At 35.6% G+C, this 24,807-nt stretch overlaps 1 protein-coding gene across 4 annotated transcripts in view; it reads left to right on the top strand.

Annotated features, from left to right (window-relative positions):
* ETFA (electron transfer flavoprotein subunit alpha) overlaps positions 1 to 24,807 on the top strand; it is a 98,450-nt gene that overhangs the window by 58,197 nt on the left and 15,446 nt on the right. For 2 of the 4 annotated variants that reach the window (XM_044764157.2, XM_070504400.1), the window contains exon 10: positions 18,165 to 18,230. The exons of the other annotated variants lie outside the window; for them this stretch is intronic. In XM_044764157.2, the coding sequence (XP_044620092.1) occupies positions 18,165 to 18,230 (66 nt within the window). The remainder of the gene's footprint in view (positions 1 to 18,164; positions 18,231 to 24,807) is intronic. 4 annotated transcript variants of the gene reach the window in all.

Here is a 24,807-nt window from a genome sequence, read left to right as displayed (position 1 = left end):
AAGCCCCTGTGTACTCTTCCTTTAATGCATCTTTTCCTCCCCTCAAAAGTACCCATTATCCTAAATTTGATGATTATTTCAATACATTTCATTTTTACTTTTACTATATGTCCACAGATTCCTAAACAGTACATAGCTGAACTTTTCAGCTGGAGTACTGTGAATGATTTATAAGTGTCCCAAGATGTTGATCCTCTCAGTCTTTGGAACAGGAAACATTATGACTTGCCTTGTTCATTTAGCCCAGTGTACCATACAAATATTACCATTTTGTGTGTGCCATAATATAAAAAAGTTGGGGAGCACTGACATATAATACTGTCTTGTATATAGTTTTAAAACTTTGTCAATAATAGCATACTATATGTGTTGTGTTTTTTTTAAGTTAACATCACCATATAGTTACAAAATTTTTTTTCTTGTCATGAGGACTTTTAAGATTTACTGTCTTGGCAACTTTCAGATATGCAATACAATATTAGACTGTAGTTGCCATGCTGTATATTATGTCTCCAAAACTTAATTGTTTTATAACTTGAAGTTTGTACCTTTTAACTCCCTTTACCCATTTTGCCCACTGGCAATCAGTTCTCTGTATCTATGAGCTTGGGTTCGGTTTTTCTTAGGTTCCACATATAGGTGAGATTGTATGGTATTTGTCTTTCTCTATCTGACTGGTTTCATTTATCGTAATGCCTGTTGCAAATGACAAGATTTCATTCTTTTTTATGGCTGAAAAATATTCCATCATATATATCTATATATACACACACAACATTTGTTTATCCATCTGTCGATGGACATTTAAGTTATTTCCATATCTTGGCTGTTGTAAATAATGCTGCAGTGAACATGGGAGTGCATATATCTTTTCAAATTAGTGTTTTCGTTTTTCTTTGAATAAATACCCAGAAGTGGAATTCCTGGATCATATGATAGTTCTATTTTTAATTAAATTTTTTTTGAGGAAGGTTAGCCCTGAGCTAACATCTGGCGCCAATCTTCCTCTTTTTGCTGAGGAATGTTGGCCCTGAACGAACATCTGTGCCCATCTTCCTCTATTTTATATGTGGGACACCTGCCACAGCATGGCTTGATAAGTGGTGCATAAGTCTGTGCCTGGGATCCGAACTGGCGAACCCCTGGCTGCCAAAGCAGAATGCGCAAACTTAACCACTGTGCCACTGGGCCAGCCCCTATTTTTAATTTTTTGAGGACCTGCCATACTGTTTTCCATACTGGCTGCACCAGTTTACATTCCCACCAAGAGTGCACAAGGGTTCCCTTTTCTTCACATCCTCACCAGCATTTATTATCTCTTCTCTCTTTGATAATAGCCATTCTAACAAGTGTGAGGTGATATCTCCTTGTGGTTTTGGTTTGCATTTTCCAGATGATTAGTGATGTTGAGCATGTACCTGTTGACCATCTGTATGTCTTGGAAAAATGTCTATTTAGATCCTCTGCCTATTTTTTAGTTTGATGTAGTCCCACTTGTTTATTTTTGCTTTTGTTGTCAAGTCCAAAAAATCATCACCAAGACCAGTGTCAAGGAGTTTACCACCTATGTTTTCTTCTAGGAGTTTATGGTTTCAGGTCTTATATTCAAGCCTTTAGTACATTTTGAATTAATTTTTATTTATGGTGTAAGATAGTGGTCCAGTTTCATTCTTTTACATGTGCTGTCCAGTTTTCTCAATACCATTTATTGAAGAGACTATCCTTTCCCCATTGTATATTCTTGGCTCCTTTGTCATAAATTAATTGACCACATATGCATGGGTTTATTTCTACGCTCTCTATTCTGTTCCATTGATCTATGTGTCTCTTTTTATGCCGGTACTCTACTGTTTTGATTACTATAGCTTTGTAATATAGTTTGAAATCAAGAAGCCTTCACAGCTTTGTTCTTCTTTCTCAAGATTGCTTTGGCTATATGGGGTCTTTTGTGGTTTCATACAAATTTTAGATTTGTTCTATTCTGTGAAAAATGCTATCAGAATTTTAATAGGGATTGCATTGAATCTATAGATTGCTTTTAGTATGGACATTTTAACAATGTTAATTATTCCAATCCTTGAGCACAGAATATCTTTTTATTTGTGTATTCTTCAGTTTCTTTCATCAGTGTCTGATAGTTTTTGGTGTACAGGTCTTTCATTTCCTTTGTTAAATTTATTCCTCAGTATTTTATTGTTTTTGATGCAACTGTAGATGGGATTTTTCTTAATTTCTCTTTCTGATAGTTGCTAGGATATAGAAACGCAACAGATTTCTATATATCGATTTTATATCTCGCAACTTTACTGAATCATTTATTAATCCTAACAGTTTTTTTGTGGAGTCTTTAGGGTTTTCTATGTATAATATCATGTGATCTGCAAATAGAGTTTTATGTCTTCCTTTCCAATTTGGATGCCTTTTATTTGTTTTTCTTGCCTAATTGCTCTGGCTGGGACTTTCAATTCTATGTTGAATAAAAGTGGTGAGAGTGAGTGTCCTTGTCTTGTTCCTGATCTTAGAGGAAAAGCTTTCAGCTTTTCACCCTTGAGTATGATATCAGCTGTGGGCTTGTCCTATATGGCTTTTATTATGTTGACATATATTCCCTCTATACCCACTTTGTTCACTGTATGTATTCTTTATCCTTTTTTTAGTCAGTCTTATGTTTGTGAGATTCATCCATTTTAATGCAGGTAGCATTTTTTCATTTGTGTTTCATCGATGTGTATGGTATTCTATTATATAAACATGTCACACTTTACCCATTTTCCTATTAATGGATGTTTATTTAGGTAGTCTATAAATTTCTTGCTATTACAAGTAAAGTTGCTATGAAGATTCTTATATGTCTTCTTGTATATTAGTGTTTCCCTAGAAAAGTATGCCTGAGTGAAATTGCTTAGTTATAGAAAATGTTTAGCTTTACCAGATATTGACAAATTGTTTTCCGAAGTGATTATTTACAGTTACCAACAGTTTATGAAAGTTATCTTTACTCCCATCCTTTCTGAAGTTTGGTATTTTCAGTTTTTTGAAGTTTTGCAGTTCCAGAGGTAGATCGTGGTGAAGGTTGCACAACAAGGCGAATATACTTAATGCCACAGAGCTATACTTAACAATGATTAAAATGGTAAATTTTATATTATGTATATTTTAACACAATTTGAAAAGAAGTTTTGCTAGTTTGATGGTTATGAAATCTCACTGTTTTTTATTTGCTTTTTCCTGATTACTAGCGAGTTATCTTTTCATATGCTAAATGTCCATTCATGGTTTTTTTTTTATTTTTGGAAGTTCTTTTATATATTCTGGATAGTAATCTTTTGTTGATTATGTGTGTTGCATGCATTTTCTCTGTTTATGTCTGTCTTTTCCACTTTTTTAATCATATCTTTTGATAAACAGAAGCTTTTAATTTTAATGTAGTTGAACTTATTTTTTTCCTTTTCAATAGATATTTTGTGTTTTGTTTAAGAAATCTTCCCTAAGACAGTGTCATAACAGTATTCACTTGCATTGTCTTCTAAGAGTTTTAAAGTTTTGCTTTTCACATTTTGGCTTATAGTCTGTTTGATTTGATTTTTATGTTTGGAGTGAAGTAGGTATTCAGTTTTTTCCTCATATGGCTAATGATTTATTACACATTCCTTTTCTTCCCCACTGATCTACAGTGTCGTCACTTACATAGCAAGTTAACATATTTGCTCAAGTCTATTTCTAGGCTATCTGTTCTGTCCTATTGGTCAAATGTTTAGCATTGTATCAGTACTACACTTAAAGCTTTATTATAATAAAGTTATTTAGTTACACAATACCTCCTCCCCCATTCTTCTCCAAAATTGTCTTAGCTATTCTTGGCTCTCTGCCCTTCTCTGCAGTTTTAGAATTAGTTTGTGAAGCTCCACAGTTGGGCTTTTGATTAGAAATGTAGTTATATCTTATCCAAATATAGTCCATTCCTGAAATTGCGTAGATACTGAAGCTTAAGAGAACCTAAGTCTATATTTTATTATTTTAAAAGAGAGAATTAATAAATAGTTCCCAATCCATCAAAAACCTTAAGTAATTTCCCTCCAATTATAAAGTCTTCTGTAAACATCTAGAAGAATCCACCAGGGGCCAGCCCAGTGGCATAGTGTTTAAGTTCACACACTCCATTTCGGCAGCCCAGGGCTCGCAGGGTCGGATCCCAGGTGCAGACCTACACACCACTTATCAAGCCATGCTGTGGTGGCATCCTGCATACAAACCAGAGGAAGATTGGCTACGGGTGTCAGGTCAGGGACAATCTTCCTTGAGCAAAAAAAAGAGAATCCACCAAGATTTTCTGCATAATATAAAGCATTTAAAACACTAGTTACTTAGTCATTTCACACTTACTATACTCATTAGTTGGTATGTTTCTGGACAGAATGCAGTCATACTGGAAAGTATCAGATATTTCTTCTAACGGCTCCAATCATGTACCGTGATGTGAATAAACAATGAGAAAATATGCTAAAGATGCATGATGCATGCAGATCATTCTTAGTTAATAACCACGGCCATTTAAAAATGATAATTTACTGATTGAAGCCTTGCCTAGGTGAGATTTGGTGGTGAGGGATGGAAGAAACACTACTGTTTAGTGGTGGGTCGGGATTTGTGGGAGGGAACTGGTGAAGGGGCTCACATTTGTATCTCAAGAGATGTTTTCTTTTTGGCTTCTGAGACTCCAGAAATAGATGCTGTGGATCATTGTCCAAAGCCTTAGATTAACCAATGAAATGAAAAAAATCTCAAAATGGATGTCTCTTTGTGTTCCCGTTGTGGTTATACAATGTAAACATAAAATATGATCCTGTCAGGAAAATAGCTGAGATACAACTGCTGAGTGGACAGGACAGTCTCTCAGATTCATAAGCACCTTAAATGTGCACTTATGCAAATTCATTATAGTTGTGTTTTTCTTTTTCAATAGTGACTTCTGGGTTAAAAAATGTACAAGTTGTAATAAATATTCAGATAGCAAAAATTCTTCAAGTGAGGAACATTGGATATATAGATTAATTTGGAGAGAGTTGACATCTTTGCAATATTTAGTCTTCTATCCCTGACCATGATTTTATTTCTCTATTTGTTTAGATAGTTTTATACTTTTCTTATAAAGGTATATAGATAAAGAAGAATACTATATATATATATATCTATATATATATATATCTTATTTATCTGTAGATTCTCTTGGGTGTTGTATATACACAGTCATATTTTCTGAGAATAATGAAATTTTGTTTAATTTTCTTTTCTTACCATGTCAGCTATGGCTCCCTGGACATTGTTAAATAGAAATGGTGATGATAAACATCCTTATTCCTTATTTTAGGTATGATGTTTGCTATGTGTTTTTGGTAGATATCCTTTATCAGATTAAAGAAGTTTCCTACAATAGACAGTGTTGTATAATGGTTAAAAATGGTCGAGTCCAGACTTTCTAGCCAAGTTGCCTGAATTCAGCTCTTAGCATTACCACTTGCTTGCTGTGTGACCTTGGACAAATCACTTAACTTCTCTGTACCACAGTTTGGTCAGCTGTATAATAGTGATAATAATAATCTGTACTTCATTTGGTAGTTGTAAAGACTTCATGAGTTAATATATGTAAAACACTTAAAACTGTGCCTGGCGTAAAGTGTAAGTGTTATGTGTTAGCCATTTTTACAGTTACTATAACAAATCCTCTTTTGCTAAGAGATTTTTTGTTTTCAAATCATGAACAGGTATTGAATTCTTATTTATTTAACTGTGTGATAGTCTCATTGGATTTTCTTAAGCACATTAATTAATATTTGTTAAGCTTATTAGAGTGTCAGATTTATGCTATGACTAGAATTTAATTTGTATGGCTTTTTAAGCCTTGGCGTATTTAGTGGTAGTTCTCATTTTGCACTTTTTTCTGGATGGCCTTTTAAGAAGCTTGGTTAGTGACTTTGCCTTCCTGACTATTCACACTTATATAAACCTATTGTAATCATGAAACAATCTGTTACCTACTGCCAGGGAAATGTGTTTTTATACTTAGCGCAATTTCTTGATGGAAGTAGATTACCTTGTCTCTATTTTGGTATTTTACTAACAGATTAGTAGTCTATTTATAATTCTGAGACAAGGTGAAGAGTTATTAGATGAAGAAGCAGTTTTGGGAGAATTTACCAAGACAAGAAATTTTGTTTCTTTGGTCCTCTTTTGAAAATTCACTAATGTTGAAAAGTCTGTGTGGGAACAAACTTTATAGAGTTATTTGTATACAGCTGGGACTGAATTTATGAACTGCTTTTCCAACTTGCTAAAAAGCTAAAGATTGACAACCCCTTTCATACTGCATTATCCAGCTTGGCTTTTAACTCCAAGAGAACTGTGTTCACAAATTGATGCTCTGTTCCTTTGGGGTTGGTATAGAAGCATTAAATTGTACTAAAATATTCATATGTGAGTGCATTAGCTGAAAGCAATTGATGTTCTATTCCCAAGAGGACAAAGAGAAATGCTGTATGGACCTGTAGTCCAGAAAACACCCTGAGCATGCTTCTTAAAGGTAATTACGTGGCCTGGATGATCAAAGCCCTTACAGTGAAGCTTAAAATGACAAAGGAGAAGTTGTAGAATTTATAAACTGTGGTTTGAATGTATAAATTGTTTGGTCGTGCAATAGGTAAAAACTTATTGGCTAAAAATTAGTTCTGACTGTATCTTTGAATTCTAATTATCTTTGATTTATTTCTTAGCTAATTTTTATCAGACTGATTTTGCTAAAGCATTTATTCCAGAGGACCAATATCAGTGGTTTTTTATCTATTACCATTTTACATATAAAGTTGAAATTTTTAAGTTTTGGAGAGAGTCTATTGAATTCTTTTACATATATAACTGTTTAAAAGCATGCCACTGATATGATAAATTGACATGTCTTGTAGATAGTCTAATTTAACAGCTGGCATGAAAATCAATAAGAGTAGACAGCAAATCTTTGTTGTAGCTATCTTGGTGTGGTAACTTGAAAGGAATAAGACTATTCTAAATTTCTATTCTTATTCTAACCGCATTTTTGGCTCTTTTATATAAAAGCTAATTTATTTTCTCATGTATAGTTTTAGATATGGTAAACATGCATGTGAATGTCAGAGAACGTAAGACACTGTACTAAAAGGAAATGTTTATTCAGTGGATAATTGATCACTTAGCATAGGTAATTCAATCCTTATCTTCACTTAGGGCCGAAGATATAAGTACTAAGATCTGGTACAAAAGAACATTTTAATAACTTGATTTAATATTATTATATATTAACATTAACCAAACAGTCCAAAAAGGAATTTGGGAAATTGCATTTGGGGCAGGGGGATGTATTCCATTTCCTTAAAGTGAGATTATTTAGAGGGTCTCTAGTTAGGTTGGATGAATGGCAAATTTATTATTTTCTTACAGGCATTATTTTCTGCCTTGCTTTCCATGTTATTTTTGGCAGTATTTCCATATTCCACAATACCTACTCAAATTTTTGTAACTTTGGAAGGTGCTTCAAGGAGTCTTTGTGTAACTTGGGCTGAACTTCACAACTCTGGTTGCTTTTTTTAAAAAATAAACTTGATTTTTTAGAACAGTTTTAGATTTTTACACAAAAATTGCAAAGATAGTACAGAGAATTCCCATAAATCCTGTACCTGGTTTTCCCTATTATTGTTACTTTTTTAATGTTATGCTTTTGTAATTGTCAAAACCACAAGATTTTAGAATTAAATTTTTGAAGATGGAGAATTGGGTGAAGGTTTCTGTCGAGGTGATAACTTTCTAATGAATTTTTATTGTGGTAAAATCTAGCAAAATTTGTCATTTTAACCATTTTTAAGTGTATAATTCAGTGGCATTAATTATATTCACAATATTGTGCAACTGTCACCATTATCTATATCTCAAATTTTTCATCACCCTAAACTAAGAAACTCTATATCCATTAAGCAATAACTCTCATTCCCTCCCACCCCAGCCCCTGGTAATTCGCTAATCTACTTTGCCTCTGTGATTTTGCCTATGCTGGATATTTCATAAAAGTGAAATCACACAATATTTGTCCTTTTGTGACTGTCTTATTTCATTTAGCATGTTTTCAGATTTTATCCATGTTGTTGCGTGTATCAGAACTTCATTGCATTTTATGGCTGAAAAAATATTCCAATAATATTCCATAAACAGTTTGTTTATCTATTTATCTGTTAATAGATACTTGTGTTGCTTTGTTTTCACCTTTTGGCTCTTGTGAATAATGCCGCTACAAACATTCACATACAAGTATCTGAGTCCGTGTTTTCAATTCTTTTACGTATATACCTAGCAGTAGGATTGCGGGGTCATGTGGTAATTCTATGTTTAGCTTTTTGAGGAACCTCAGAACTGTTTTCCAATGGTTACTTTGTAGCTCTCATGAACTCCTTGGCCTGGAAGTTATCTTAATTTTAGATTAAACATCAAGAAAGGCTGTGCATAAACAATGGCCTAACTCGTATTAATTTTGGGAAAGAGGCACCTGGTGAGTGAAAAGAATAGTACTTGGAAGTCAGGTTCTAGTGCCAGCTCTGTTTCCTGGGGCCTTGATTTTTTTATTGATAAAGAGTTGCATAGATAATCTTAGAGGTTCCTTACTGCTCCAAAATTCTACATAGCTATGTGTAATTTAGCGTGTTCTAACTATTTGGATCAATTAAAGAACCTTACTGATAAAAAATTTGACAGTGAAACTTTTTATTTGACCTGCTAAAATGCAAAGCTTTGTAATAGACTGATCATATATCTAAGTATTTTAATGTCGTATACCCAACTATTTCAATGTAAATTAATCTGAGTAATTTTAGCAAAGTATATGATATACTTGGCTTTCTATCATTCCAGGTATACTTGAGGAATATTTTTCCACGGTGGAAAATCTGTGAGTTAGTATAGAAGCTAATTGGGTAAATACTAAGCATTTAATTGCAAAATAGTAAAAAAATTATATTTTATTGTAAAAATATTTTCCTAAGAAAAAACTTATTTCAGGTCCTATGCATCTGTGTAATCAAAACCTGCAATTAAAAAGTACTACTAAAAGGTCAAGAGCTGAAATTTCACTTTTTCTGGTTTACATTTTAACATTTGCATTGCAAGTCACAGTATATTAGTTAATGTCCTTGTTTTTTAAAAAAAAATCTTTAACTTTATATTTGAGCAACTGAGTTATTAAATTTACATTTTGAACAAAAATAGTGAAATACGTAATGAAGCATATGCTACTGATATAAATTGCCATCTGCTTTGGGCATATTATAACTAGGCTGGTTGTGAAGAAGACATTTGGCTTCTCCTGGCAAAAAAGGTGGGCCAGTAGAAAGAATATTGAGGAACTAATATCTAATGAGTTGGATGTCTAATGAATTTAGGGTTTCAAAGAATCTTTGACTAAAAAGTCCAAGCTTCATATTCTCTGCCCAATAAGCACCAAGTCCATCTACTGAGCCATGGAATGTCCATTCATGTGAGAAACCTTCAAAGGCTAGATGAGGACTGCTGCTTTTTCTTCTAAGTGAGTTTCCTGGCTTTGCTTCTACATCTTTCCCATTAATAGTTATTTGAAACAAGATATTGACTTCATTGAAAGCCAGGTCAAAGTTTGTATCCAAAAGTGTTATCTGTCAGTACAGGTTACATAAATTAAAACAAACATACATCAAGAACAAACGAAATAATTTCCGAATCTTACCTCTTCTGTGAGTCAGTCTCTTTGATGGCCTTGTAGCTAGTACATGTGTGTGGAGGGCCTGCATTAGAGGTACTCCGGCTGTGACATGCAAGTGGGTGGTAGAGAGAGAAATCTAAAGGGTGTAGCTTATGTCCCTATTCAGGATAAGGAACCCAGAGCTAAGGGACCAACTGATACTTCTAGTAACGTGGGATAAAAACTATGCTAGCTAAAATTGATATTTTTTAATACATAAACTTAAGTTAGCTGTTCATCTCATCTCGTTTTAGTGATTTTTCTCTAAGATAAATATATTTACTGAAGTTTTAATAGACTAGTGACTTCAGTTAAAGCATATTACCAGTACTGTCACAATACTTATTTGTGGTGTAGTAGAAAAAGTACTGAATTTGAAATCAGTGGACTTGGGTTAAGAAGCCTGCCTTTTACTAGGTGTGTATAACCTTGGACAACTCACCAAGCCTACCCGAGCCTGTGCTTTCTCTTCTCTAAAATGGGAATAACTTCTTACCCCTTAGAGTTATTGTCATAGTTAAGTGAGATAGTATATATCAAGTACAGCATGATTACTAGCATATATACAATTCATGTAACTGTGATGATTAATATGCCATCTTGAATCCTGATAACCTGAGCTAGTCCTAGTATAAGATCATTGTCTGATGGGTAGGACATACTTTGAGCTTCAAACCAAGAGTATGGGTAAAGTCCTCCATTCATGAAAACTCAGTTTAGCCATAATCCTGCCTGAGAATTTCATATACAGATAGCTGGTTGAGAAAGAGCCACAGTTATGCTTTGCATTTTGGGGCCTCTTCCAAAAAGAGCAGAGACTTAAACACAATTTGACAAAGAGAGGAAACAGTTTGGCCTTTTAAATGAGCAGCAGAAAGATATATAGCAATATTAATGCACAGGAGACTTGCAGTAGTTAGAAAATATAGTTTGGTTAATCTACTTCTCAAAGAGACATTCATTATTTGCTGTGATTAATTCCATTTAACTCCTCACCTGGCATTTGGCCTGTGTATGTGTATTCTGTTTTAGCTGTAACAGTTGCTGTTTAAGGTTATGCCTCTGTAGCCTTCTGAGTAAAGAAGGTTGAGAGAGCATTTGCTTTTTTGTAGAACTGTTGTCCTGAGGCAGTCATAGGGGTTTTGTTTTTGAGCACATAACATTGCATCTCTGAACTCTAGTTAGAACTACTTATAAATTTTTAAATTTCTTAAAAAAAATTTTTTTTTAAAGATTGGCATCTGAGCTAACCTCTGTTACCAATCTTTTTTTTTTTCTTCTTCTCCTTCTCCCCAAAGCCCCCCAGTACATAGTTATATATTCTAGTTGTAGGTCCTTCTGGTTGTGCTATGTGGGACGCCACCTCAGCATGGCCTGACGAGTGGTGCCATGTCTGCGCCCAGGATCCGAACTGGCAAAACCCTGGGCCACCGAAGCAGAGCATGTGAACTTAACCACTCGGCCACGGGGCCAGCCCCTCTTAAAGAAATTTTTTTTTAAGATTTTATTTTTCCTTTTTCTCCCCAAAGCCCCCGGTACATAGTTGTATAAATTTTTTAGTTGTGGGTCCTTCTAGTTGTGGCATGTGGAACGCTGCCTCAGTATGGCTTGATGAGTGGTGCCATGTTGGCGCCCAGGATCTGAACCAGTGAAACCCTGGGCCGACGAAGCAGAACGTGCAAACTTAACGATGCAGCCATGGGGCTGGCCCCTAAAATTTTTATCTTTGAAGAAATGTAGTTTTTTATGTTCCTTCCCCAACTCTATCTAGAAAGGGAGATGGTTGATAGAAAAGAAATTTTAAACCTGATTTTTAAAGAGATGGAGCAATATTGGCTTGGTTTTTCTGCTCTGAAAGCTCCAGGTTTAACCACTCTGCTCATATTCACATTTCATATAAACAAAAGAGTAAATGTTTAAATCTTTCCTTTCTACTTTGTTTAAAGAAAAGCAGATCTGAAGTTGCTGCAAGCAGAAAACTGTTCCAATTCCAGAAAAAAGTGAATGTGTGAGTTTATATCATAAACTCATGTAATTTCAACTTCATATATATATATATATATATATATATATATTTTTTTTTTTTTATATGACCCATTTGATGTCTTGGTACTTGTATCTGGGATATATATCCCTGTACGAATATTGTGTTAGAATTTTGTAAAGAAATTCACTCCAGCATCCTAGGCCAGCCAGCACTGTCTAGGAAGTTGGGCAGAAATTCTAACTTTATAGCTAGCACTAAATGCAAAAAGGAAATTACCAAGTATCAGTGAAAAGAAATTTTCCCAGTACATTATCCCAGAAGAATTGTATCAGTTAATAACAACTTTCCTTGATATAGTAATAGTTACTATTACTGAACTATAGTAATAGTTTAAACTGCTCAAGTTTAAACTTTTATGATACTTGCTTGTCTTATGCCTTCTAGTTTAAAGATTTAATGATCATTTAACAATAATAATAATAGTATTAATAGTAATATCTAACATATTTTGAGCACTTCATATGTTATTTAATAATCACAACAATCCTATTAACTGTAGGTGTTTATCTCCATTTTACATATGAGAAGAGTGAGCCTTTGAGAGGTTAAAAGTAACTTACCTGAAAACACAGGTGGTAAGTGGAAGAGTCAGGATCTGAATCCATCTCTCTCTGATCTTATTTATTTAGTTATAATAGTGATTAAATAAATGTAGTAATTTCTTGTACTTGCTCACTTTCAACTGTTTGAGATCTAAGTCATTAATTTTCTAGCATCTTATTTCCTAATATATTTTTAAGGTTATAAATATTTTTCTAAGTACCACTTTAGCTACATCTCACAGGTTCTCATATCCTCTGCCTTTTTTTGGTGTTCCAAGTATTTTTTAATTTCCACTCTAATTTTTTTTAACTCAGATGAGTTAAATAATCTTTTTTGAGAAGTGAGTTTTTAAAGATAGATTTTTTGGGTTCTTCTAGAGTTTTAAAAATATATATAACTTACTAGAGAACAAAATTTGATAGTTTCTTTTCAGAGCATAAATTTGCTATATTAAACCAATAGTTTTCATCTGCTTTTGATTTTCCTTTTGGTCCACACTACCTGAAATTTGATGGATTTTTGTCATCTATTTGTGACTCTCTGTTGGCTGCTCTCTTATTTAATCTTGCTGCCTCTCATGCTGGTCTTCAGCTTTTTCACACTGTGGATTTTCCTTTTTGGTTCTCTTCCCACAGAGTTTAAAACAACCTATCATTGATCTTGTGAGCCAATATAAGCAAAACAGACACATGAGACTAATATCATTCTATCTCCAGATCTACTATCAGACCATGCTCCACAGTACCCTTATAGAGCTTGTAAGAAGGCTCTTCTTTAGCTTGTCCTAAAATTATTTTGGATCTGTGCTGTCCAACACTGTAACCACTAAGCCACACATGGCTGTTGGGCACTTGAAATGTGGCTAGTCTGAATTGAAATTATATTATCCAAGTTAGTTTCGCCTGTTTGTTTTTACTTTATTTAATGTGGCTAATAGAAAATTTAAAATTAAATATGTGGCTCACAATATATTTTTATTTTATATTTCTTTTTGATTTCACAACAGTGTTAGGCAAAAGTCACAATGCGTGAGTAAGAGGGAACCTTGTCCTTAGATTCAGCACTGAAATCCTCTGGAGAGCAGGACTCAGATAGTACCTCTTGGAATTCCAGGTTTCTTGCACAAGGTTTGGGTAAAGCAGGAGTGATGTTAGTACATACTTCCTTCTGAAAAAGGCAGCCAAAACCCAAATCATCCACCAGAGAATACTCTGGTCATGTTGATTCCACAGATTGGTTAGATTTCTGTAAAAGAATTAAGATTTCATTCCAGTCATCTTTCTGTTTCTTAGACATGCAGGTTTGTCATCAAGCTAGGACCAATAAAACCTGCTTTTAAAAGCTTTTTCTGTCTGAGGGACTAAGGGAGCAGGAACAGATGGGGTGGGCTGCAAAAGTGGGCTCCTGTTTGGCGGAGGGTAGAGATGACTACAGAGGAATATCGTCCCCTGATCTGCTTCCTGCTTCTAAAAGCCTTTCCACTTCCCCGTGGCAGGTACAGAAAGTGAGGGGTTGCACGAGAGATTAGAGCTCTATCACACTTTGATTTTTTTCCTATATTGGATTACAGATTTTTATGATCTTACCCTGTTGTTAGGCTGTAGCTTCTTGAGAACATGGACAAAGAATTAGTTGTCTTTATATTACCTTTAAGGTACAACAACATCAACATCAGAAAAATCATAGTTAACCAATGCCTCTCAACTTTTTACTGCTATGGCACACTTAGAAGATTATGGTATTTGTACCACGGGAGCTTCTGACTGTCCTCCACTCCTTCTAGTCCATATAACTCTTTTGTATGAATTAGGAAAAAAGTACCTCTTTCTCAAGTTACTTTACTGCCACCTGTTGGAAAATTATTGTAATAAAAATGCAGATCTATAATGACTGTGATATGAATGATGCCTCCCTCCAGAGTTGTTCAGTGTACAGCCTGCTCAGCTGTACCTGGTAGCCCTAAGACCGTGCCAGGAGCCCATCTGGTCACCCAGTGGGCTGAGAGAATCAATATTTGAGTAAATTTCAGCTCATGAGTGGCACACCACTGTCTTTGGGAAAACATACTGTGCTAAGGACTGAAGCCTCGCAGTAACCCTATGATTTAAGGTTTCTTCTAAGCCCGGTTTTTCAGATGAGCAAGCTGAGGCATAGGTAACATAGATAACTGGCCCACAGTCACAACTGTACAAGTCTGAGCTGGCATTTAACCCTAGGCAGTGACACTTCAGAGCCTAGGTTCTTAACTGCAGTAATAGACTCCTCTTGCAAACCTCTGTTAAACCGCACTGGATGCATCAGTTTCCAAGCCCTATTCCTGATTCCATCTCAGCCCATTGTAAAGTAGTTTAGACCTCTGCCCCTGAGTTCCTTGGATGAGTCTATAGCTAGAGTCTTTTTTTAGATTTTGGCAAAAGAAGAGGGATTTGTACTTTGTTCTACTGGTCCTTGTTTTTATTGAAGTAAGTGCTATTCCTTCTTTATATTTCAGAATAACCTTTGGTCGTTTTACCACCCTGTTGCTTGACTTCTTCCCACCAGTCCCCATTCCTGATTCCAAACTGCTACCAGCTGTGTAGGTTGATCTAGTCTCTTGTTCTTATAGCTTTGTTCAGGCTGCTAGGATTTTATCTCCAGGACTACCCCTCCTTCTTTCTGTGTCTGTTACTTTCTTTAATCCCACCTCTTTTTGAACTCTTAATTGCTGTTGCCTCCAACATTGCCTGTCCTTTTCTCTCCAAATGATCTTTCTTGCTTTCTATCTGATTTAGAAGGAAAGTGCCTCAGGGCAGGGATTGCCTTGTTTGTTGTGAGGCAATGTCTTAAGTGCTCCATAAATTAGCATCTGTGGAGAATTTTGTACATAGTAATTATTATTATTGAAATACAAAAATGCTTTCTAAACCATGAGGAAGCATCCTATGATATTAGTCTAATTGTGTGTATATGTTTTTTAAAAAAGAAGAAAAAGCCTCTCTTCCTGCCTGAGAGAGCTATCAGACCTCAGAACAGCAGCCAAAATACCAGGACTTGTTCTGGGCTATTATTTCAATGTTTTTTTATTTATTCAGAGAACTGTGTTTGCAAGACAGTAAAATAAGGTCCTGCTGGTCATGTGGACCTACTGGGACTATTTATTCTGGTCAGAAAGGCAGGAAAGAGCCTGGAACTATCTGCTTTGGCCCAGTCTGTGTGACTTAGTGACATTTAAGGTTGAAGTCAAGGCTGTTCATCTCTTGGGGGGTTTAAAGTAAATTTCATTTATATAAATGTCTATTTCCAGAGTGAATCAACATTTTTATTAGCATTTTTATGATGCAAGTGGAGACTTGTTGAATTTTAATGTAGACATATATGTCAGAAGGACTCATTTACAGAACTATTGATCCTTTCCAATGCTGACTGAAAATATACTTAGAAGAGAAGTTAGTGAGTCGGTTTCGGTCTATCTGAATAACTTGCTTTAAAAATCTTTACCACTTGTTCACCTGGTTTTCCTGAATGTGAGATTTAGTAAGTACATTTGGATTAACAATTTAAGGAATATCTTTTTATGAAAGAAATACTAGTCAGAATAAACTGAAATGGGGGTCGGCCCGGTGGCGCAGCAGTTACATGCGCACAGTCCGCTTCAGCAGCCCAGGGTTCGACTGTTCCCGGTGTGGACATGGCACCACTTGGCAAGCCATGCTGTGGTAGGTGCCCCACATATAAAGTAGAAGAAGATGGGCCTGCATGTTAGCTCAGGGCCAGTCTTCCCCAGCGAAAAGAGGAGGATTGGCAGTAGTTAGCTCAGGGCTAATCTTCCTCAAAAAAAAAAAAAAAAAAAGAATAAACAAATGATGTTAAAATTATCAATTGAAGTTACCTGTAAATCTCCAATAGAAAATAGTGGTGCTTTTTCAAAGAAAAGCCTGTTTATCACTTGTATGAATGTCCATGTCTGATGAGACAGTATAATGACAAGGCCTCATTGCATTGTCCAACTCTGTATGGTCATAATTGACGCATTGGATAGGTTTAAGATAGTATCATGGAGCAGGGATTGCTTTTTATCCTCACCCATACGTTTTACTTTCCACAGTATACTTTTCCACCCTAAGACACAGTCTCTTTAGGCCAAATTGCTCTTACTTATCTTCAAGCTTTTGATGATAACTATAGAGCAAGTTGAATTGGAAAACAAGCCCAGCTCATTTTCAGATGATTAACTTACTTTGGGGACTAGGTTGTTTCCTTTTCCAGGGTACACAGTGGTATCTTGTGCTCTAGAAGCAGGTGGACACTTTATGCCTTTAAAGATAAGGCCCAGGGATATACCATCAATGTGCTGGATAGAGTTACAGGTTTCAGGCTGCAGGGATCATCTATTCTAGTGGTTCTCAGCTCTCGCTGCACATTAGAGTATCCTGGGGAGCTTTTTTAAAAAGCTCCAATGCCAGGGCTATGCCTCCGCTGTTTACAATTGGGAAAACCGAGAGAGGGGGAAATTGACTTGTATACAGCCTAACACACTTAGGTGTTATGAAAAATCATAGTATTAGGTGGCAACGACATTATTCCCAGATCCTAGTTGAAATGCTCTCTTATTTTGGAGTGAGCAGTGGTTAAATTAGATCATGAGCAGTGCAGAAACAAGGTGGGACCATCTGACTTTCTCATTGACTTTGAAGTATCTGCCCTGTAGTAAAACTGAATGTGACAGAGCCACCTTCAATGCCGTCCATGTTATTGATATTGAGGGGAGACTTTTTTGTCAGTTGCGACAAATTTGTAGTGTCAGTTTTGGTTACATGGTAGGTGCACCCTCTACCCAAGCCAGGACTTGTTAGTTCAGTTTACATGTGGGAAAAACTTTTCAGTTGAAGCTTTAATTATACTTAGTAGACGGAATGGAGCAGTTAAGCTCTTCTAATTAGGCACTTATTAATTGGTTTTTCATGATGATAGTTTTAATTTTCAAACATGGATACTTGAAGATTTTTAGATAAGGGGACAGAGAGAAGCAGTCAGTTGTCATTCCCTTGGTAATTATTGGGGGCAGAGAGGTAGGAAGAAGTGCAAATATCACCAAAATTTATTTAGAAACTACAGTGTGGGGGCCGTTTTGTTAGATGCTGGAAATTAAAAGGTTCAGCCTATGCTTTCAAGAAGTTTGTTGTTTTTTACTTAGGGATATTGTGCGTGTGTGTGTGTGTGTGTGTGTGTGTGTACTTAGAATCTCTTGAGACTGATTTGTATTTTTGGTTTTTCTAAATACAAAGTTTAATAAATATATCCTAATTACCGTTTTAACAAATATCCTTTTATGAGAAGGCAAACAACTAAGTCAAAATATATTCTAATACATGTGAGTATAAGTGTTGTATGTTAATATACAATGTGTGTATATTGTGAATGGGTATATACTGTGGTGAGTTGAAGTGTGATATCCAAATGAGCAGCATAGACAAAAAGTGCTACCTCACAGGAACCTGTGAGATAAAGTCCAACAATTGATGTAAAATGCTTTGCACAGTGGTTGACACATAGTTAATGCTCAACAATTCTCATTATCCATGTATTTATTATTATACCACCACTACTATAGGAATTCAGAGGAAAAAGAGGACTATAGGTTAGGGAGATCAGGGAAGGAGGAAAGTATAATTTAAGTAATATCCATTGCATCTATTTTATTTAAAATAGCTTTTGCCTACGACTTGAATTACTAATAGCAAATACTTTGGAAGGTATTATATAATATAATATAAACACATGTTAATTATATGGTCTCTTTTGTTTCAGGAACTTTACATTGCTGTAGGAATATCTGGAGCCATCCAACATTTAGCTGGGATGAAAGACAGCAAGGTGACTACACAACAGTAATGATGCTAAGAGAAAAACGTTTTGTATTCTAAAATTTGAGTTTCACTGTATGTTTCCATGTAGTACAGTGTGTGTAGTTGAACCATTCACATTCACACAGATGTAGGAACTGAAAGAAATATAAGCTACTATTCACTGCCTGAAAATACACCATTGGTAGGAGACGCAATGCTTTGTCATAGAAAAAGACCTAAACCTGAGTCCCCGCTCCATGCTAGCTTACCACATGACACGTCCTGTCTGTACTTCAGTTCTTTGTCTACCAAATGCAGGTGTTGGATGATGATCTCTAAGGTCCCTTTCAACTCTGACAGTCTATGGATCGAAATTGTGGGGCAAAAACAACATAATGAGGTTCTGAGCATCTAACAAATTTTATGAGGTTCTGATCCCTGGTTCTTTATCTGCTTCACTCTAGTCCCCGAACATTCCCACCCTCATACGTCAGCAAGGCCCCTCTTCTTGGGTTGTTACTAAAGTGTAGCTGATACATTTTGGGTTGGAGCATCTTAATTCCTCAGTAATTGTCAAAAATACAGTGTATAGAGCAAACACTTGGTTTTATCTTGCTCCATGGTCTGTATCTGGAAGTCCTGTGTAATTACTCTGTGAACATACATTTCAGAATATGACACATTAATTCATGCATAACAATGTACAGTTTGAATTATGAACTCAGTCTTTCATGAAGTCACAGATGCCTCTGACACTCCTGCTTTTATCCATTCAGATGGAAGTTTGATATAAAAGGTAATAAAACTTTTAATAGGTTTAACTTCTAGCTTGAAAAAAATGCATGCACTACCTCCTTGTAACCTCTAAATGAATTGGCCCCAAACCAGTCAGATTTCACAGTTGGATGGCAGGTTTCTTTATCGAGCTATGAAAACAGCAGTGCCAATGGGGAAAATGTTGTTGCTGCATTAAAGAAAAAATACCACTCCAACACCAGCAACCTTAAAACATATTTTTAGCCAGACCAGTTCAGACATATCTAGAATTCTGCTTCTCTAAATTAAAGATTCTGCCTGCCAAGAAGATCCTGGTGAAAATTCTCATTCCATGCCAACAGGGATTTGGATTAGGGGAGAGATGGACTAGATAGTATATGTCAAAGCAAAAAGGGAACAAAGCATAAGAATAAACTTGAGCCAAGACTTTGTCTCTCCATCCAGTCAACAAATATTTATTAAGCATGTACCTTGTGCTAGACACTGGGAATGCTTCAATGAAAAAGACATAGTCCCTGTCATCACTGTCTTGTGTGGGAGACACAGCAATCTCTGGTTGTAATTTGGTTAAGCTCTAAAATAGGATATTAGAGTGACTGGTTTAAATCTGATAGTTGTATTGCATACAAGCTGCAGTTTTAATTAGCATTGTGGTATAGTTGAAAGAATATGAGATTTGATTGTTCTATCAAATGAGTCCATGTAATGAAAGCAGTTTTCGAACTATGTACATATTAATATGGTTGAATACAGTCTGTGCTTTAAATGCTCTGTAAGGAAGAAGAGCATGAATTTATAAGGACATATTAAGAGAGCTCTAGGGCGCAAGGAATATTTTATCACAGTTATTTACTGTTGATAATTTAAGAGTATTCTTCTAATAATCTGAAAAACTGTAGCCAACCCAAATCTTTTTCTTACATACTTTAGTGGTTCCTTGCCCACAGTTATATGCTCTTTAAAAATAACTATATAGTGGGATGGAAAAGCTTTTATATGATTAAACTGTCAGATGTTTGACTAGGTGGCTTCTAGGAAAATCATTAACCATTGTTAAATAAATCTCTGCTAGTAGCTGTGAAGCAGGCTGCCCATTCCCAGAAGTGAAACACCTCAATACAAATCAATGCCTGTGACTTAAAATGTTTATTCTTGTGACTTTGGATTTGAGTCTCATATTGAAACCATCATTTATTGTCTCTGACCACACATCTTTTAATATATATGGCATATTTCTCTGGATTGGTAGAGACCTAAACTACACTATGCTCCAAACTCAGATATTCTGGATTATTCTGCCCATCTTTTTGAGGGGCTCCTAAGAGGCCCATCTTTTTGAGGGCCTCCTGAGGGGCCCCTCTAGAGGAATTAAACATATGTTGTATAGCCTATATTTTAAGTCAGACTATATCAAAATACTTTTTAAATGTGTTTCAGCTGTTTTCATGAGATAGAGTAATAGGCAGGTAGAAAGTTAATTTTACTTCTAGAGATTTGAATTATTATAATCTACCATCTATTAAAATAATACCACTTAGAGTCAAGACTCTAATTTTACTTTAATTGCAATGGCGTTAGAAGCATCTGCGGGCTGGCCCCGTGGCCCAGTGATTAAATTTACATGCTTTGCTTCGGCGGCCTGAGGTTCGCCCATTTGGATCCTGGGTGAAGAGCAGCACACCGCTCATCAAGCCATGCTGTGATGGCATCCCATGTAGAAGAACTAGAATGGCTTACAACTAGGATATACAGCTATGTACTAGAGCTTTAGGGAGGAAGAAAAAAAAGAGAGAAACATTGGCAACAGATGTTCGCTCAGGACCAATCGTCCTCACGAAAAAAGGAAACAGTATCTATGGGCGAATACCCATGTATAAATAAATTTGTTAATAAAAGAATAATTGGTAAACACGGCACCTTTTTGACAAAGTGACTATTATTCATTAATCTTACTAATCTGTCATTATAATCTTTTACATTTAAATCTTTTATAGGACATGAGAGGAACTTTTAACAGTTTTTGTAGGAGATGTAGTAATTTACTTGTTTTATTACATTTATTTACTACATACATAAGGACTTAAGCTTTTTTGTTTTAAAGCTCTCTTTTACTAACAGGTTGACTAAATAGTTAACTTTTATATTCCCACAGTAGACCCAGTATAATAATTTTAAAATACTAAATAGAATATATGGGAGATTAATAGTTTGAGCTACAAAGGATATGAATTAGGGTGTGGATTTCTTACTCTTCTTTTTTTTAAGTTGAAATCTAACATTTACAATCACAAATTTAAATTTATATGTTACTAATAGGAGATGGAAATAATTTTATAAGTGAGATAAGCTGAGAATTGACTCATATAATCATAATGAATATCTCATGATTTGATAAAGTAGACTTCTAACTTATTGAATAAGAGCACAACAAATATAAAGTAAGTTACTTAATTTTTCATCCATGGATTTTATTCACTATATCTAAAAGTTTTCAATGACCTCAAAACTTTCCAATTATATTTTGTTTTTTTATTTTAAGTCAAATTATTGAGGTATAATATACATACAGAAAAATTTTTAGTATACTCCACTTCAAAAAAATTTTTTTGTGGTGAGATATACATAAAATTTGTCATCTTAACTATTTTATTTTTATTTTTTTATTGAGTTCATAATAGTTTACTTCAGTGTGAGATTTCAGTTTTATATTATTTCTGGACTATCACAACAGAGGTGCTCCTCTTCACCTCCTGTGCCCACTCCCCACCCCTCTTCCCCTGGTAACCGCTGAACTGTTTTCTTTGCCATGTGTTTGTTCGTATTCCACAGATGAGTGAAATCATCTGATGTTTGTCTTTCTCAGTCTGGCTTATTTTGCTTAGCATAATTCCCTCCGGGTCCTTCCATGTTGTTGCAAAAGGTAGGATTTTAGCTTTTTTTATGACTGAGTAGTAGTCCATTGTATATATATATCCCACATCTTCTTTATCCAGTCATCAGTCGATGACCACGTGGATAGTTTCCATGTCTTGGCTATTGTGAATAGTGCTGCAGTGAACTTAGGGGTGCATATGTTACTTTAGATTGTTGATTTCAAGTTGTTTGGGTAGGTACCCAGTAGTGGGATAGCTGGGTCATATGGTCATTCTACTTTCAGTTTTTTGAGGACTCTCCATACCGTTTTCCATAGTGGCCGCACCAGTTTGCATTCCCACCAGCAGTGGATGAGGGTTCCCTTCTCTCCACACCCTCTCCAACATTTGTTATTTTCAGACTTACTGATTATAGCCATTTTAACAGGAGTCAGGTGGCATCTTAGCGTAGTTTTGCTTTGTATTTCCTGGATGATTAGTGACGTTGAACACCTTTTCATGTGTTTATTGGCCACCTGTCTATCTCCTTTGGAAAAATGTCTGTTCATATCCTCTGCCCATTTTTTGATCGGGCTGTTTTTCTCTTGTTCAGTTGTGTGAGTTCCTTATATAGTATGGAGATTAACCCCTTGTCGGATATATGATTTGCAAATATTTTCTCCCAATTGGTGGGTTGTCTCTTTGTTTTGATCCTAGTTTCTTTTGCCTTGCAGAAGCGCTTTAGTGTGATGAACTCCCACTTCTTTCTTTTTTCTTTTGTTTCCCTTGTCTGAGAAGACATGGTATTCGAAAAGATCCTTTTAAGTTCGATGTCAAAGGGTATATTACCTATATTATCTTCCAGGAGTTTTACGGTTTCAGGACTTATCTTCAAGTGTTTGCGCCATTTTGAGTTTATTTTTGTGTATGGTGTGAGATAATGGTCTACTTTCATTCTTTTGCATGTGGCTGTCCAGATTTCCCAACACCATTTACTGAAGAGACTATCTTTTCTCCATTGTATGTTCTTGGCACCTTTGTTGAAGATCAGCTGTCCGGAGATGTGCAGTTTTATTTCTGGGCTTTCAGTTCTGTTCCATTGATCTGTGCACCGGTTTTTGTACCAGTACCATGCTGTTTTGATCACTACGGCTTTGCAGTACATTTTGAAGTCAGGGATTGTGATGTCTCCAGCTTTGTTCTTTGTTCTTGGGATTGCTTTAGCAATTCAGGGTCTTTTGTTGCCCCATATGAATTTTAGGATTCCTTGTTCTGTGTCCATGGAGAATGTCACTGGGATTCTGATTGGAATTGCATTGAATCTGTAGATTGCTTTGGGTAGTATGGACATTCTAACTATGTTTCTCCTTCCAATCCGTGTGTGTGGAATCTCTTTCCATCTCTTTATGTCATTATCAATTTCTTTCAGTAATGTCTTATAGTTTTCATTCTATAAGTCCTTCACCTCCTTGGTTAAATTCATTCCTAGGTACTTTATTCTTTTAGTTGCAATTGTAAATGGAATTGTATTCTTGAGTTCTCTTTCTGTAAGTTTGTTATTAGAGTATAGAAATGCAACTGATTTTTTTAAGTTGATTTTGTACCCCACAACTTTACTGTAGTTGTTAATTATTTCTAATAGTGTTCCGATGGATTCTTTAGGGTTTTCTATATATAAGATCACGTTGTCTGCAAACAGGGAGACTTTTACTTCTTCACTCCCTATTTGGATTCCTTTTATTCCTTTCTCTTGCCTAATTGCTCTGGCCAAAACCTCCAGTACTACGTTGAATAAGAGTGGTGATAGTGGGCATCCTTGTCTTGTTCGTGTTCTCAGAGGGGTGGCGTTCAGTTTTTCCCTATTGAGTATGATGTTAGCTGTGGGTTTGTCATATATGGCTTTTATTACGTTGAGGTAATTTCCTTCTATCCTCAGTTTGTTAAGAGTTTGTATCATAAATGGCTGTTGGTTCTTGTCAAATGCTCTCTCTGCATCTATTGAGATGGTCATATGGTTTTTATTCCTCATTTTGTTAATGTGGTGTATCTCATCAATTGATTTGTGGATGTTGAACCATCCCTGTGCCCCTGGTGTAAATCCCATTTGATCATGATGTATGATCTTTTGGATGTATTGCTGTATTCGGGTTGCCAGTGTTTTGTTGAGGATTTTTGCATCTGTGTTCATCAGTGACAGTGGCCTGTAGTTTTCCTTTTCTGTGTTGTCCTTGTCAGGCTTTGGCATCAGAGTGATGTTGGCCTCGTAGAATGTGTTAGGAAGCATTACGTCTTCCCTAATGTTTTGGAACAGCTTGAGAAGGATAGGTATTAAATCCTCTCTGAAAGTTTGGTAGAATTCCCCAGGGAAGCCATCTGGTCCTGTGCTTTTACTCTTTGGGATGCTTTTGATTGCTGTTTCAATCTCTTTCCTTGTGATTGATCTATTCAGATTATCTGTTTCTTCTTGATTCAGCTTTGGGAGATTGTAAGAGTCTAAGAATTTATCCATTTCCTCTAGATTATCCATTTTTCTGGCATATAGCTTTTCATAGTATTCTCTTATAAGCCGTTGTATTTCTGTGGTAATCTGTCGTTATTTCTCCTCTTTCATTTCTACTTTTGTTTATCTGAGCTTTCTCTCTTTTTTTCTTTGTAAGTCTGGCTAGGGGTTTGTCAATTTTGTTCATCTTTTCAAAGAACCAGCTCTTTGTTTCATTGATCCCTTCTGCTGCCTTTTTTTGTTTCAATAGCATTTATTTCTGCTCTGATTTCTATTATTACTTCCCTTCTGTGACTTTGGGCTTTGTTTGTTCTTCTTTTTCTAATTCAGTTAGCTGTAGTTTGAGATTGCTTATTTGGAATTTTTCTTGTTTGTTAAGGTGAGCCTGTATCGCAATGAATTTCCCTCTTAGGACCACTGTTGCTGCATCCTATATGAGTTGGTATGGTATGTTATCATTTTCATTTGTCTCCAGA

Source organism: Equus asinus, chromosome 2 (genome assembly GCF_041296235.1).
Source record: "Equus asinus isolate D_3611 breed Donkey chromosome 2, EquAss-T2T_v2, whole genome shotgun sequence".
NCBI classification, from domain to species: Eukaryota; Metazoa; Chordata; class Mammalia; order Perissodactyla; family Equidae; genus Equus; species Equus asinus.
Note: the sequence above shows the minus strand (reverse complement) of the source record. Positions and strands in the feature narration are given on the sequence as shown.